Source organism: Neofelis nebulosa, chromosome 2, assembly GCF_028018385.1.
Source record: "Neofelis nebulosa isolate mNeoNeb1 chromosome 2, mNeoNeb1.pri, whole genome shotgun sequence".
NCBI lineage: Eukaryota > Metazoa > Chordata > Mammalia > Carnivora > Felidae > Neofelis > Neofelis nebulosa.
The window spans coordinates 33,030,845-33,048,707 of NC_080783.1; the positions used below are offsets into that span (position 1 = coordinate 33,030,845).

General features: G+C 35.5%; 1 protein-coding gene and 2 pseudogenes across 19 annotated transcripts in view; 2 read left to right on the forward strand and 1 right to left on the reverse strand.

Moving 5' to 3' along the window:
- Positions 1–17,863, reverse strand: part of CARF (calcium responsive transcription factor) — a 103,003-nt gene that overhangs the window by 59,526 nt on the left and 25,614 nt on the right. For 16 of the 19 annotated variants that reach the window (XM_058708659.1, XM_058708683.1, XM_058708675.1 and 13 more), the window contains exons 7-12: positions 17,257–17,341; positions 12,434–12,623; positions 8,437–8,606; positions 7,666–7,841; positions 3,351–3,494; positions 136–369 (exon numbers count right to left, since the gene is read on the reverse strand). In XM_058708659.1, the coding sequence (XP_058564642.1) occupies positions 136–369; positions 3,351–3,494; positions 7,666–7,841; positions 8,437–8,606; positions 12,434–12,623; positions 17,257–17,341 (999 nt within the window). The remainder of the gene's footprint in view (positions 1–135; positions 370–3,350; positions 3,495–7,665; positions 7,842–8,436; positions 8,607–12,433; positions 12,624–17,256; positions 17,342–17,863) is intronic. The other 3 variants (XM_058708639.1, XM_058708621.1, XM_058708769.1) reach the window with 1 other exon arrangement.
- On the forward strand, positions 3,836–4,862 carry LOC131493733 (cell division cycle protein 123 homolog; annotated as a pseudogene).
- On the forward strand, positions 13,523–13,980 carry LOC131493750 (small ribosomal subunit protein uS14-like; annotated as a pseudogene).

Sequence of the window (17,863 nt, forward strand, 5' to 3'; positions counted from 1 at the left end):
TGAGATCATGACCTGAGCTGAAATCAAGAGTTGGACACTTAACGAACTGAGCCACCCAGGCACCCTGGTAAGTGTATTATTTAAACCAACAAACAAAAATGAAAAATGTAAAAGAACAATTTGTTTTTACCATACCTTAGCTGTTTCCTTACTGCATACACTTGTTCTATTCCTTGTGACACTAATTCTTGAATCTTATGTGCTACTTGAGGATGTAGACGTGAGGGTAATGCGCAATTTTCATCCCTAATTGCAGTTTCCTCTTCTTCAAGAGAAGGCACAGGAAAAGGGGAAGGTGACAAAGCAAGGCAGGAAGTTTCTAACTCGTGATACTGATGAGCTTGCTTTGTAGGTAACTGTACATACCATCTGAGAAGTGGAAATATTTAAAATTATGCTATTAAACAAAGGCACGAATCATAGTTACTTATGTTAAACCTCATCAAGAAAAAGAATAACCTTTTAAGAAAAGATTATATATTAAATGAATATAATTAGCAATTTAAAACTAATAAATAAATCTTAAAATGTCCTCTGCTTGTTCTAAGTTGGTTCTATACTCAATTAAATAAAAATCTTTATGAACCTTTATAGACTTTTACTCTGGCCCTAAAGTTAAGGAGGGGTATAGGAGTTAAATATATATGAAAATTGTATTTTAAATTTCATGTTCCAGAATTCAAGCTGTATTACAAAGCTGTAATCATCAAGACAGTATGGTACTGGCACAAAAACAGACACTCAGATCAATGGAACAGAATAGAGAACCCAGAAATGGACCCACAAACGTATGGCCAACTAATCTTTGACAAAGCAGGAAAGAATATCCAATGGAATAAAGATAGTCTCTTTAGCAAGTGGTGCTGGGAAAACTGGACAGCGACATGTAGAAGAATGAAACTGGACAACTTTCATACACCATACACCAAAATAAATTCAAAATGGATGAAAGACCTAAATGTTAGACAGGAAATTATCAAAACGTTAAAGGAGAAAAGAGGCAGCAACTTCTTTGACCTCAGCTACAGCAACATCTTACTTGACATGTCTCCGAAGGCAAGGGAAACAAAAGCAAAAATGAACTGCTGGGACCTCATCAAGATAAAAAGCTTCTGCACAGCAAAGGAAACAACAAAACTAAAAGGCAACTGACGGAATGGGAGAAGATATTTGCAAACGACATATCCGATAAAGGGTTAGTATCCAAAATCTATAAAGAACCTATCAAATTCAACACCCAAAAAACAATCCAGTCAAGAAATGGGCAAAAGACATGGATAGATACTTCTCCAAAGAAGACATCAGATAGCCAACCAACACATGAAAAAATGCTCAACATCACTCATCATCAGGGAAATACAACTCAAAACCACAATGGCTAACATTAACCGCTCAGGCAACAACAGATGTTGGTGAGGATGTGGAAGAAGAGGATCTGTTTTGCACTGCTGGTGGGATTGCAAACTGGTGCTGCCAGTCTAGAAAACAGTATGGAGTTTCCTCAAAAAATTAAAAATAGAACTACCCTATAACCCAGCAATTTCACTACTAGGTATTTATCCAAGGGATACCAGTATGCTGTTTCGAAGGGACACATGCACCCCAATGTTTATAGCAGCTCTATCAGTAGCCAAAGTATGGAAAGAGACCAAATGTCCATGGATGGATAAAGAAGATGTGGTATATATATACAATGGAGTATTACTCAGCAATCAAAAAGAATGAAATCTTGCCATTTGCAACTACTAGATGGAACTGGAGGGCATTATGCTAAGCGAAATTAGAGAAAGACAAATATATGACTTCACTCATATGAGGACTTTAAGATACAAAACAGATGAACTAAGGGAAGGGAAGCAAAAATAATATAAAAACAGGGAGGGGGACAAAATGTAAGAGACTCTTAAATATGGAGAACAGAGGGTTACTAGAGGGATTGTAGGAGTGGGGATGGGCTAAATGGGTAAGGGACATTAAGGAATCTACTCCTGAAATCATTGTTACACTATATGCTAACTAACTTGGATGTAAATTTAAAAAATAAATTTAAAAAAAAAGCCAGCTCTGAAACATGATAAAAAAATTTTCATGTTAAGTAAATTTTACCTCAAAATAACAAGACTTTTAAAGTCATCATCTTTTATTTATTTGTGCATTTAAAATGTGTGTATTTATTTTGAGAAAAAGAGAACAAGTGAGGGAGGGGCAAAGACAGAGGGGGACAGAGGATCCAAAGTGAGTTCTTTGCTGACAGCAGAGAGCCCCATGTGGACTCAAACCCACAAACTGTGAGATCATAAACTGAGCCAAAGTCAGACACTCAACTGACAGAGCAGCCAGGCACCCCTAAAGTCATCATCTTTTAAATTGTGTATTTTCCCATTTTCCTATGTTGTCCCCAAATTATAACTTCTGTGTTCCACCTATAATCTGTCTAAACAAAGAGTGGCTATAATTCAGTGCCTACTGAGTTATGTGGGAGAATCTTCTCTGACAGGAACTCAATAAACTGCCTCTAACAGCACCCCATCTCCAATTGCCCCAATGAGCAAGAGAATTAACTAGAAGATGAATACAGATCTTTCATACAGCAGTGCAGTGCCCAAAAAACAGATGCTAGGAAAATGAAATGATCTGGTAGGATACTGTTTTAATTGATACTTTTGTACAAAGTGCTTGCAATGATTGATATTGCATGAAATGGAGCCTACTTAAAAATTATATGCAATGTTCTCTAACCTGGATGATCTAATTATTGACTACTCATTTTCTATACATCTGAAAGTTTTTCTAAAGTTCACACAAAAACTATATTCCGTATATTTAATCCCATTGCATTACTGTAAATTCTTCACCTAGACTGAATATGAAGGAAAGAAGGAAGGCTAATATTTCTTCTTATATATAACCTGAAGCCCAGTAAGTACAAAATGGAATTATATGTAGAGCTTAGAATTAATTTCTGGCTGTCATAGATAATCAAAGATGGGTTAAAAAAAATACATACAGGTGACTGCAAGTTCGGTTCCAATGAAGTGTCAGAAACAAAGTGTGAAATACATAATGATATGTGTTATTAAACCTGTATTTGTCATTTTGGGGGAAAACTTCCATATGGTATATGCAATTCTTTGGTCAGCATTATCCAAACATTTGGCTGGTAAACTCAATGGCTTATACAGCAACAAACTGCTTTAATACCTAGGAAATCACTAGTGAGAAATGTCCCTTATAAAAACCTTTCCTTAATGAAATAATTAGAAAACATAATTATAGTTTCTCTTACAGCAAAAAAATCTTGTAAATGGAGCTAATTTGTAAAAATTAAAAAAATGATATAAATGTCATACCTAAGAACACCACCAGCATCTACCAAATTCTTCTTTAGCATGTTAAAGGCTTTTTCCTGCTCCATTCGGATTATTTTCTTGTCAATTTTGGGGTCTGTAGGAACTCTATATTCAGGAAACTTCTGTACCTTTTTAATGTAAATCCTTTTTATAAAAAAAGAAGAATTTGTTTCATTATATTATAATCTTAAGAAAATCTAACTTATCAAGCAAAAGTTTAAGTATTAAACTTTTAAAAAATTAAATTAAATTAGAAAGCATTCAGAAGATTATGTTGAAAAATAAGCCATATTTCAGTGCATAATACTTAGCAAATGAACAATACTCATGATGTCAGTAAAAGTATCTGAATATTTATGGATAGTAATTTTGCTTCTGGATTTCCCTCTTCTCAATTCTTCTGAAAGCCATAAAAAACTCCTGCCTGGGAGTTCCAGGAGGGTGCTGGGAGAGGTGGGGGTGGTGGCGGCAGCAGCAGCTGGAGGATGAATACGGGGCATTTCTCCACGTGGTATCCACTGTTCTGAAGCCTTACCATCAAGCGTGTCTTCTTCCACTTCCTCAGAATGTGAAGGATTATTTACTCCATGATGGAACTCTGGTGGTTTCAGGAAGAGAAGATCCGCCAACACATTCTCAGCCAGTGATAACGAGGCAGAAGAAATGTACTGGTCGGACGATGAGAACATGGCTATGCTTATGGCACCAGAATTTCCCAAGTTTACCACTAAAGTCCATGAAGCTATGGATTCCCCAGGGTGAGGGGTGGGGGTGGGGGTGGGGGTGGAGGCAGTGTATTTCCTAGGCTTAACTGGAGTGCTCCAAGGGATGCAAACTGGATAGCAATGAATAGTTCTCTGAAATGTAAAACATTCAGTAACAACTTTCCATTGTTCAAGAGTTCTGATTTCATCATTCTTGACTTCACTCAACCATTTATTCATTGCACTGATGATTCTCCAGATCCTCGTACAGAATATGAACTTGTTCTTCAACAATGGTGTGAATTAATTTCTGGGGCTGAGTTCTGATGTTTTGTTAAGGAAAACAAGCTTACTGGTATTTTTCAAAGGGACTATACACAATACTATGATCATATTTCTAAACAAAAGGAAAAGATTTGCAGGTGCATACAAGAGTTTTCCAAGAAACACAGTATAAATTCTTAAATGAAGACTTCGTGTTGGATGTATCTAGAAACAGCAGTGGGAAGGTGTAGCTGATTGATTTTAATCCATTTGGTGAAGTTAACTGATTCACTGTTGTTTACTTGGGAAGAGCTGATATCTGGGAGAAACTTAAAAGGTGATTTTAGTGAAAGAGATGCCCTGGAGCAGGATTCTCCAGCTTTCAGCTGCACAAATAGTGAAGTAACAGTTCAACCCAGTCCCTATCTGAGTAACCAACTTCCCAAGGACTTTGTAGACCCGAACACTGGGGAGAATGCTCACAAACTCACAGATTTTCTTAAACTGAAAAGAAATCAGGAAAAGGATAACTGATTAGAGCACCAGAGTTCAAGTCTGAGGTAAAAAGGAACTACCTTGGCATCAAGAGGCTGCTCTGAGCTCACAACCTCCTCTTACCCCATTCTGTCAGGGTGGGAGGCAGGGTAAAATCAATAGCTTTTTATATCCATGTATATTAAGCTAGAAAAAATGGAGGGACTTTGCTACTTGTAAAAATAAATAATAAATAGATCTTAAGCATAAAAATAAAACAAAAACTCATGCCTGGATTATTTTAATAGCTTCCTTCTGGGCCTCTGGGCCTTGTTCCTTAAACCCACTTGATATATCAATGCTACAATAATTGCTCACATTTGTAGTTCTCTGTTGAAGAATTTATCTGCTCTTTAATCAAGTACATATGTCTTGGCAGCATTCAAGGCATTCCATATGACTCTACCTTATTCACCTAATCTTTCAAGTACTTCAAACATAAAATTGCTTTTTCTGTGAAGTTTATCATTTCAATGTTCCTTCTCTGATACCAAAAATACAATCACACCATATCTTTATTTATAGAATGCTCCTGCTCTACAAACAATTATCTTCTCTCTAATTCTCTACCTACCCAAATTCAATCTAAACTTCAGCATCCAGGTTAATTTGTACTTTTCCTGCTAATGAGTTTGCATGGATATATTTCTTCTCTGATGAGTTAGCTAATTGACACATTTGGTACTATATACTATACTATTATGTTCTCCAATAGTTTTTTTGTTTTGTTTTAATGTTTATTTAATTTTGAGAGAGAGGGACAGAGTGTGAGTGGGGGAGGGGCAGAGAGAGAGGGAGACACAATATGAAGCTGGCTCCAGGCTCTGAGCTGTTAGCATAGAGCCCGATGTGGGGCTCCAACTCATGAAATAGTGACCTGAGCCGAAGTCGGACACTTAACCACCTGAGCCACCCGTGTGCCCCTCCCACAGTTTTCTGTTTCCTGAGGTACCCCAACAATATTTTAAGTTTCCCAAAAGTAAGCAAAATCTTAAGACTCTTTCAGTCTCCTTCCTTCCCAATGTATTGCTGAGCATGGAGTAGATACCGAAAAAGTACTTGTAGAATGACAGAGAATAAAATTATTTCTTTATACACAGAGATTTTCTCTTAAGTTATACCTGAGATTTTATATTGCTTATATTTAAAAGCAGTTGAAAGTTTTGTTTCACAGTCAGGTTTAAATATTGCCTAAAGTTAACATTATCAGATTAAATATGAAAAGTCTTCTGAACTGGCTTTAAAAATTTCTTGAGAATGCAGAGGTTTGTGTATGACATGTGATAATGAAATAAAATGTTCCAAAGATCAACTAAACCCTGCCTTTATATGTTATCTTTTTAAATTTTATTTATTTGATAATTTAAAAATTTCAATGTCTGAAAAAGAAATATTAGAAAAGAACATAATAAAAACCTTTTATTGCTTCAAATTTTTCACTCTCACCCAGAGCAATGGCCAGTCTGTAGTCCTATTCTATTTAAAACGTACTGTGTTGATTTTGTACATTGCTGGTATGAATGTAATTCGTAAAATTTCTCTAAAGAACAACTTTCTTTACAATACCTGTCAACATTTAAAAGAATATAACCTTTGCTCTAGCAATTTCATTTCAAGAAATTTATTCTACTGGTATTCTTGCACAAATATACAAACAGGCATAATGTTATACTGCAGTTTTATATACAATAATAAAGAATACTTTTCAGAGCTTACATGTCCATCATCAGAGGACTAATTTTGTAAATGATAATTCATCCATAAATGTAATATTGTATGGCTACTGAAAGAATCATGAAACTAACATAATGGTATCTGTCAGTTGTATTTCAATTTTTAAAATAAATAAATAATGGGGTGCCTGGGTGGCTCGTCGGTTAAGTGTCCGACTTCGGCTCAGGTCATGATCTCACGGTCCGTGTGTTCAAGCCCCACGTCAGGCTCTGTGCTGACAGCTCAGAGCCTGGAGCCTGCTTCCGATTCTGTGTCTCCCTCTCTCTCTGACCCTCCCCCGTTCATGCTCTGTCTCTCTGTGTCTCAAAAATAAATAAACAATGGGGTGCCTGGGTGGCTCAGTCGGTTGAGCGTCCGACTTCAACTCAGGTCACGATCTCGCGGTCCGTGAGTTTGAGCCCCGCGTCGGGCTCTCGGCTGATGGCTCAGAGCCTGGAGCCTGCTTCTGATTCTGTGTCTCCCTCTCTCTCTGCCCCTCCCCCGTTCATGCTCTGTCTCTCTCTGTCTCAAAAATAAATAAACGTTAAAAAAAAAAATTAAATAAATAAATAAACATTAAAAAAAATTAAAATAAATAAAAGGAAGGAATCAGTTCGTTTTTATGTACAAATATGGAGGCAGCTTTGAGACACACTGGGAATGAAATAACAAAAACAAAGCATAGAGTAGTATATGTCATTGCATCCACACTAGTATGAGGCAAAATAGTCGTGCAGTAAATAACCATAATAGGTATTCAGAATGAAAATAAAGCAATGTGAATTCACAGCAGGAAAGAATGTACACAACTACCTAACTTTAAGGAAAGAAAATATTATAAGTTTTACTGAGATTTCAACATTTTTGAGTGTAAAGGAGCATATATATGTATGCATATACACAGAATATCTTTGGAGGGTTACACAAGAAACTGTTAAGAGTTGTTGCCTTAAAAAGAGACATAGGGTTAAGGATAAAAGGAAACTTAGGTTTCACTGTGTCCTTTTTGGCACTGTTTAAACTTAATAGAAATGTGTCTATTAGCTATTAAAAATTAAATATTTAAAAAAAGGAAATAAAAAAAAAATAATAAAGCTTACCGGGCTGGACAAGTGGCTTTGTAGAGCTGACAAGACCTGCTTTCCTGTTCACTGATTTTTTTTAACTGGAAACCTTTTCTCCTTGGCCCATACTGACACTCCATTACCACAGCTCTACTCCCTGTAGGCCAAAACCAACTATTGATATTAATTGAAGTATCCATCTGTTCTGGACACTAGAATAAAAATAACTTAGTGGTGGCAATATCAAAATTTACACTTTCGATTATGCAACTTTAAGGAAAGAAAACATCAGTAAGTCTTACTAAGATGTATAAACATATAAATTTAAGAGTTTATTGTAATATTTACCAAATGTACATTATGGTAAAGAAATTTGATAATACCACATTTACTGAATGTTAACTGATATTTACATACATATAATTTTTAATAAAATTTGCCACCTTATAAGTAGAAATTAGTAAAAGGTACATTTGTTAGTAAATATTGTCATTTAAAGTTTTATTTCATTTTATAACTATTTATTTCCTTATTTCTATTTGTACTATTAGAATACAGTAGTCCCCCCTTATCTGCGGGGGATATGTTCCAAGACCCACAGTGAATGCCTGAAATGATGGACAGTACTAAACCCTATATAAACTATGCTTTTTCCTATACATATATGCCTATGATAAAGTTTAATTAATAACCTAAGGCACAGTAAGAGATTACAATAATAAAATAGAACAATTATAACAATATACTGTCATAAAAGTTATATGAATGGGGTTTCTCTCTCAAAATAATTTATTGTACTGTACTCACCCTTCTTCTTCTTGTGATGATGTGAGATGATAAAATGCCTATGTGATGAGATGAAGTGAGGTGAATGACGTAGGCATTGTGATGTAGCATTAGGCTACTACTGACCTTCTGACAAAACGTCAGGAGGATCATCTGCTTCCAGACTGAGGTTGAGAACAGGCAACTGAAACCTTGGAAAGTGAAACTGCGGATAAGGGGGGACTACAATAATGTAATAACCAGCCTATAATATGGCCCCCAATGATCCCTATTTTCCTAGTACTCATGTCCTTGTGTAATTCCCTCCCCTTGAGCATGGGCTAGACTTATTAACTTACTTCTAATGAACATGGCAGAAGTGACAAGATGCTATTTTTGATACTAGGTTATAAAAAGACTGTGACTTCCATCCTGGGTACTCTCTTGCTCTTGCTTGGATTGCTCTCTCTGGGCAAAATCAGCTGTCTGTGGTGAGGCACCTCTGTGGAGACACCCATGTGGCAAGGAATAAGCCACATGAGCGAGCTTGAAAGCACATTCTGCCCCAGCCAAGTGGTGAGATGACTGCAGCTCCAACCAACACCTTAATAGCAAGCAGTCTTGTGACAGAACCTGAGGCAGAACTACCTTGCTAAGCAGCTCTTGGATTCCTGACCCAGAGGAACAATGAGATAAATGTTTGTTGTTTTCAGCCATCAGGTTTTGGGTAATTTGTTACATAGCAAAAGAATAAAAATAAGTGGATGTGAAAACTATAAAGTTTATGACTTTAAGTCAAATATCCAGTTCCATGTAGAGTATAGCAGAGCACAGCAAACTTTTCAAATTTAAAATAAAAAACACCAGTCATAAATAAAAGTGTTGATAAAGCTGACATGAATTAAAAATTAAAATTTTTTAATTTTTTTTTTTTATGGATTTTTCAATTTTTATTTATTTATTTATTTTTTTAAATTTTTTAATTTAAAAGACACCATAAAGGTAAAAAAGTTTAAAAAACAGTATTTTACAACACATATAACAAAGAATATGCAGAATATAAAGAACTACAAATAAGCTTTAAAACTAAAGAACCAGGGGTGCCTGGGTGGCTCAGTCGGTTGAGCGTCCGACTTCGGCTCAGGTCATGATCTTGCTGTCAGTGAGTTTGAGCCCCACGTCGGGCTTTGTGCTGACAGCTCAGAGCCTAGAGCCTGTTTCAGATTCTGTGTCTCCCTCTCTCTCTGCCCTCCCCCACTCATGCTCTGTCTCTCTCTCTGTCTCTCTCTCTCTCTCTCTGTCAATAATACTAAAAAATTTTTAAAAAATAAAAATAAAGAACCAAACAGAATAATGGGCAGACTATTAATAGGTAATTCAAAAAGAAAAAAATAAGATATTAAATGAACAAATAAAAAGATGTTCAACTTTATTACTAAATATGGAAATGCAAATTAAAGCAATAGTAAAATACCATCTCACACTCTTTGGATTGGCAAAAAAAAATTTTAACAATACTCTAAAATAACTGAACCCACTGATCAATCTTAACATCACAAAAAGGTGTTGCACATAGGTAGCAATAAGAAGTACGCAGCACACCTATGAAGCATTTTTGTACAATACTTTAAGGGAGATTAAATCCTCATTTAATCAAGCCTCTAGATCTAATAGTTCACTGGAAATAGAGGAGATTTAAAAAAAAAAAAACATGCTAAACTACATCACAGAGATGGGATCAGCAAAACTCAGAATATGGCAAACTCTACAGGACAAACTACCTGGGGGAAAAGAGAAAATAAATTTTTAGATGAAAAATTTAAGAGATAAATTAACACAAATGTGATCTGTGAACTCTGGAAGTGAATTTGAACAAACCTACGGAAAAAAAATTCTTAGATAAGTAAAGAAATGTGAACTTTGGACATTCTATGACACTAAGAAATTAGTTAATTCTTTTAAAGTGTTAATAATGTAACTTCACTTAACATATGCATGTGTATAAAGAGTCCTTATCTTTTAGAGATATATACTTTAGCATATAATAGATACTTTAGTAATTACACATAAAACAATGGGATATCTGGAATTTGCTGGAAAATCATCTTGGAGGTAGGAATGAAGAAGGGGGATATAAATGAGACAAGATTGACCATATGCTAAGTGTTGTTGAAGTTAGATGATGACTACATGGAATCATGGGATTTCATATATTGTTATATACGTTATATATATCTATCTATACATATATATATCTATATATGTGTGTGTGTGTATATATGAGAAAATTTCCAGAATATATAAAGATTTTTAAAGTCCACAATGCTAAGTCATAAAGTGAATGAAGGAAAGGGAAATTTTCATACATTGTTGAAACAAGTAAAAATTGGTACAGGTCATCATTCCCTCATGTACAATTCTGAAATAGAAAAAGTTCAGAAAACAAATTTTTTGGAACTCATTTGACTACAAAACCTGACCTGAATTTTAAGAGGCTATTTATGTTCTTTTGTTTATCCTTCCTAGTGTGACTATCCATAAAGTATTACTGTGTTTGACTATGTGATAGTGTCTACAGAATACTTGCTAGGACTATTCTGTAATAGTATCATGCTACATTCCAAAAATTCTGAAATACATGTGGTCAAAAAATTTTAGAGAGGAGACTTGGACCTGCCACTTTAGAGAACAACTTGAAATAATCTTGTGAAGGGCATACTTTACAACTCAGCATCTCCACTTTAAAGCATACACCATTATCTTATTTCCATCTTCTCAACAGAAAATGTACACTGTCAAGATTTGACTACAGCATTCTTTGTAATATTGAAAACTTAGAAACATCTTAAATGATCATTAGTGGCATTATTTTTTATATTACTGGTGATATGCTGGAATGTTATGTATTAGTTAAATTAAGATCTGTAAGTATCAATATGCACAGATTTCAAGAAATAAGGGTGGAAAAAAAATAAGTGTGAGTGAAAATTTACATAAGAATGTCTGTAGTTTACTATTTATGAATATTAAAAGTATTCAAAACAATATAATATATTATTATAAAGACAAACATGTATGGCAAAGTATACAAATATAGACTGGAAAGATACATACCAAATTTATGTGGTGGTTGCCTGTGGAGAGTTAACATGGGGATAAGATCTAGGGAGGGGGGAAATGTTGCGTTTCTTTTATAAGATAGTGATGAAACCTGGGCAGAAAAGGTTACATTTATCTCATCTTCTTCTAAGTATCTTTTTTTTACCCTCAGAGGTCCAGGATGAGACTGCAACTCCTCCAGCTGACTCAGTATTCCCATAGTCCTGAAATAAATCACTTATTTTTATGTTCTTGGGAGTCTGACTAGTCCTAGGATAAATCTCTGGGAATTGTTTGAAACCCTACCACTTCAGGGGTACCTGGCTGGCTCAGTTGGTAGAGCATGTGACTTTTAATCTCGGGGTTGTAAATTCGAGCCCTATGTTGGGTGTAAAGATGACTTAAAAATCTTAAAAGAAACAACCAAAACTCTACCACTTTAATACACACTAGCCTGGTATTTGAGAATACCATATGTAACACATCTGATGTTTGAGTATCCTAGTCTTAGAATTCTGTTTAGTAACTCCAGATTGCATACAAATTCTATGTAGTAAGTCCAGAGTTACATAAAATGAACACATATTTGTCCCACAAGACAAATCAAGAGAAAGAAGAGAATATCTGAATTTCAAAAAAAAAAAAAAAATTCAACAGATACACATATTTAAAATAATAAAATTGCTATGTTAATGTTTTTATTTTCTATTTATCAATACATCTAAAGAAAGCATTATTTATTCTAACATAATACAATTTTATAATAAAATAATTGGTTATATTTGTTTTATTTTTAGTTTAATATGCATTTTCATCAATTAACATTCAGCTGTCATCCACCAAAGTGAAAAATTTGGTAGAAAACTTTTAGGAAAACCACATTTTCACAGTGTATCATGGGTGTTCTGAACCTTTAAAAAAAATTTCTTTTAAAAAGTACCTGCATTGACAAATGGGATTCCGTCATATGGAACATATTGAGATTTCCACATCAAGCGTGTAGCTGGCTTGGCTGGACTTGGAGATTGGCGGGTCCCCCAAACACTCTGAGTTTGCTGCTTGTGAAATGTTAGGACACTTTCTAATTCAGTCTCACTTACACAGTAGCCACGGTAAGAATCTCCAATTTTCTGCATATTATAGAAATTAAATAACAAAATTATTAGCAAATGTTTCACTGTACCAAAAATTTAATGAAGTGATTTTCCAAGATAAAAGACTCATCAGTTTTTAAAACAGAATGTCATTCTCCTGTCAGATCAATGGTGTATTAAAACCAGTGTATCTGATCTGATTTCAAGTAAATATTCTCCAAGTATTTGTTAGAGAATATTATTTCAAACTCATGGTTATACCATCAGTATCAAAATCTTGTTTGAGAGAAATAACAGTTAGGGAGGACAGCTTGAAGAATACATTATGTATCCATTCTTCCATATATTTAAATTTTACCCTTAGATCCAACCAGATCAACACAAACTAGCCATGAAGTACTGGCTCCCTGTGGAGCTTCTTTTATTGAAATTAATCTTGACACGACACAAATATTTTTGAAAATCTATGAAAATTGTGATGTAGCTCCCATATTGAAATGATATCAAAGAATTTGCTCATTATATCAAGATTCTTTTTATGAAGATCCTTCTCTGAAAGAAAATCCTGTCTGAACCTAGAACCAAAAATAGTTAATGGTTTTATTTTATGGAAATCAACTTAATTACTTTTACCTAATGGACACAGAATTTAGTAACTAACTGGGTTTTCCCATTCTGAAATGTAGATGCTTATAGACAAGGGTGTGTGTGTGTGCACGCGCGCATATGTATGCGTGTGTGTATGTGTGTATGTACAGTTCATTAAGATTTACACGTCTTACTTCCATTTTACCGTTACATTCTTGTTTTTTATTCTTTTAATTTCTACCTTGCTAATATATTTTATGTATTTTTGTAGGCTGTCTTTATTCTTCCTAAAACAAGGAAGGTATAAGTAAATCGTGTAAATAAATTGATACTATCCACTCACAACCATGGGAGTATCCCTCAACAGAAGTAGAAGTTTTTTCTACACCAGTAGAGAAAATCTGTTAACTGTGATCTCTTACATAAAATGCATATATTCCATGAAATTGGCTCCATGAATATTTCCTCATTAAAGGGAATAAGAGCAACATTTTGCCTCGTTGCATCTGAGAGTGCAAATTGGTTCACCAGCAGCTCTGCTGGAGCCACTGAGGAAATCTGGCCAGGGTTCTTGTTCTTGCTGTATCTGCTCAAACCAGCATGGTCTGATGTGTGAATACAGCCTCAACATGTGCCGCCAGTGTTTCTGTCAGTACGTGAAGGATACAGGCTTCATTAAGCTGGACTACGTGAACTTCCTTGAATGGGTCATCCAACATACCTACTTTAACTGCAGATATCCAAGATAACCTACCTTAATGCCAACTCATTGTACATAAAATAAAAATACTTCAATTGTGTTTTAATGTGACAAAAAAAATGGAGGGAATAAGAGCAGAGATATGGGACTAGGAATCTTGTTACTGTATTAGACTAACTATTTAACCCTACAGGAATACATTTAACAAGACGAAATTATCACAATACTGCTGTGGATGTACTTTGGGCCATAATAAGAAGAGATAATCTGATGCCAGCAATACATTATCTCCAATTTCCCCTAAAAATAATAAAATGTGTAGACTTATAAATTTTTTTCTAGCCTAGATATATCTTCACCAAAATACTGACTACCAATAAAAGTAGCAACTTGAAGTCCAGCTATGCCATTTTTTAAACAAATAAAATGAATAGAGTTCATAATATTGCCAAAAAAAAAAAAAAAAAAAAGGAAAAATTCAGAATTAGTAGAATATAACCAGGCCTCTATCAGGAGATAAAAGTTTAATACAGTTTTGAAATTGATCCAACTACTACATTTTGGTGAAATCTAATAAATGCCCATAGAAAAACATTCTGTTCGGCAGTTTTAACCAGTTTCTTACAAGATGTATGACATTAGAGAAGCCACACACAATGTATCGTGGTTGTAAAACAAGGTGATTTGGCCACATAATTGCTAATGCTTTAATTTTTGTAGCATTCTGTTAAGCTTATAATAATGATTTTAAAAACTGTCATCAGGGGTGCCTGGGTGGCTCAGTCGGTTAAGCGTCCGACTTCAGCTCAGGTTATGATCTCATGGTTGTGAGTTCAAGCCCCGCATCAGGCTCTGTGCTGACCGCTCAAAGCCTGGAGCCTGTTTCCGATTCTGTGTCTCCTTCTCTCTCTGACCCTCCCCCGTTCATGCTCTGTCTCTCTGTCTCAAAAATAAATAAATGTTAAAAAAAATTTTTTTAATAAAAAATAAAAAATAAAAACTGTCATCAAAAACAATAATAGTTACTTTTGGAAACCAGTGAAAAAGTATGAGTAACAAAAGTGTGAGGGAAAAAAAAAAATCTATCCATCTATACATATACACCTAAATATATATGACTTAGAAAATCAACAATAGTAAACATGTCCTAATCATCGCAATAGATCACATCGTTATACTTGACTATTAGGATTTTTTTCTGGGAGTGCCTGGGTGGCTCAATCAGTTAAGCATCCGACTTCGGCTCAGGTCATGATCTTACAGCTTGTCAGTTTGAGCCCCAAGTCAGGCTCTGTGCTGACAGCTCAGAGCCTGGAACCTACTTCGGATTCTGTGTCTCCCTCTCTCTCTGCCCCTCCCCTGTTCACTCTCTCTCTCTGTCAAAATAAATAAGCATTAGAAAATTTAAAAAAATTTTTTTCGTTGGGATGGGGCGTCTGGATGGTTAAGCGGTAGGCTTCGGCTCAGGTCATGATCTTCAGGTTCATGAGTTCGATCCTCACATTGGGTTCTGTGCTGACAGCTTGGAGTCTGGAGCCTGCTTCAGATTTCTGTGTCTCCTTCTCTCTTTCTGCCCCTCCCCCACTCACACTCTGTCTTTTTCTCTCAAAAATAAAATAAACATTAAAAGAAGTTAACAACAACAACAAAAAAGTAATTTTCTTGGGATGCCTGGCTGGCTCAGTTAGTTGGTTGAGCATCCAATCCTGATTTCAGCTCAGGTCAAGATCTCACAGTTTGTGAGATCAAGCCCCACACTGGGCTCTATGCTGATTATGCAGAGCCTGCTTGGGGTTCTCTCTCTCCCTCTCTCTCTCTGCCCTCCCTTGTTTGTGCCCTCTCTCTCTCTCTCAAAATAAACAAATAAACTTTAAAAAAAGATTTAAAAAAAAATGGTAATGATAAATACCAAAGAATTTAAAGAGATATATAAAAGCTAAAATAATCATTAGATTATTTAAAGAAAAGATACATAGAATTTGCACTGGGATTTAAAGAATGGTTACAAAGGTAAACAGAAGAAAAGAAAACATATTAGGAAATGGAAATAAAGACAAGTGAAGGCAGAGTTAAAGAAAGATTCTGAAGTGTCTGTACAAAGTAGGAAGAGTAGGCTAACAAGAATAAAACATGAGGTAGAGGAAAAGTAGTAAATAAAATAGGACAAGATAAGGTAATACCAGATAATGAAAAACCTTAAAAGTTATGTATAGTGGTAAATGATATGGAAAAAATAACACTGAACCTGTTGGGCAGTGAGAAAAAATAATGAAAGCAATATTTAAAGCCAGGTAGTTTTAGAAAACTAGACAGTGGGGACCAGAAATGGAAGAGTCAACGAGCTTAGAGGGAAGGCTGTTACTGTAATTGAGTTTGAAATAACAAAGATCTGTGGAAGAGGCAGCCCCAACTGCCTCACAAAAAGAAGAGAGAGGGGGCGCCTGGGTGGCGCAGTCGGTTAAGCGGCCGACTTCGGCCAGGTCACGATCTTGCGGTCCGTGAGTTCGAGCCCCGCGTCGGGCTCTGTGCTGACAGCTCGGAGCCTGGAGCCTGTTTCCAATTCTGTGTCTCCCTCTCTCTCTGCCCCTCTCCCGTTCATGCTCTGTCTCTCTCTGTCCCAAAAATAAATAAAAAAACGTTGAAAAAAAAAAAAAAAAAAGAAGAGAGAGGTTTTAAAGGAAAAACTGTGAGACTCAAGTGATTACTTGAATATGGGAAAGAAAGAAATTAGTCTAAAATACTGTGCTGGAATGTCTAAAGAAATGGTATTTGTCATTACAGGGACAAGGGATTTAGGAAGTACAGCTAGTTGTGATATGGTAATTTAAGTTTAGCATATGGTGAATTCGAAGTGAAATTCAAGTAAAGCTACAAGAAAGTAGCTGGAGATCTGAGACAAGAGCAAGGCAACAATTAAAGGACCAGTGATATATATTTGGAAATCATTTTTATAGAAGTGAGAGTCGAAAGTTAGTAAAGTTGATCAGCAGTTCAAAGGATAAAGTGTAGATAAATAAGGTCAAACAGTTTAACTTAAAGAATTTCCATTGAGAACATGAAAAGAAATAAATGCAAGCAAAGAAAGAGAAGGAATGGTCAAAAGATAAAAAGTAGAGAAACATGATAGTGAAGTTTATGAGACAAAGGAAAAGAGTTGCAAGAGAAGACATGATAGTGAAGCATGAAGGGATCTGTATGATCTCTGTTTCAACAGAGCTTAAAATCTCTAAGGAATAAAAGAATAGGTGAGATCAGAGTTAGCATACACATGAACAAAAATTACAGAACAGATAGTCTCCATTAGTTGGACTCAAAAGTGGACATTTGGGGATGCATTACAATTAATTTAGTGAATCTAGGTAAGGATTATCTTTAACTCACCTCACAGCTCCTAAGACGGCAAGCCCACATAGGTGTGTTAGAAGAAAGTGGCTGGAGAGGAGCCAGAAAGGGCTCTTCAAGCACTCTGGGAAAAGGGAGGAATATACACATATATAAACACATATTGTAAGTTGCATTCACACAAACACACATGACATTCAACTGCTTTATCCCCTTAGCCAGTGTTAAAGACAATATATTGAGGTCATCAATAAGAAATTGTAGGGGCGCCTGGGTGACTCAGTCGGTTGGGTGTTGGACTCTTGATTTCTGCTCAGTTCATGATATTTCAGCTCATGGGTTCAAGCTCTGCATCTGGCTCCACAGATGAATCCGCTTGGGATTCTCTCTCTACCCCTCCCCTGCTCATGCACACTCTCTCAAAATAAATAATCTTAAAGAAGAAAAGAAAAGAAAAGAAAAGAAAAGAAAAGAAAAGAAAAGAAAAGAAAAGAAAAGAAAAGAAAAGAAAAGAAAAGAAAAAAGAAAACTGTAATAGTAGGAGCACCTGGCTGGCTCAGTTGGTAGTGCATATGACTCTTGATCTCAGGGTCATGAGTTCGAGCCGTACATTGGGTGTAGAGCTTGCTTGCTTACATACATACAT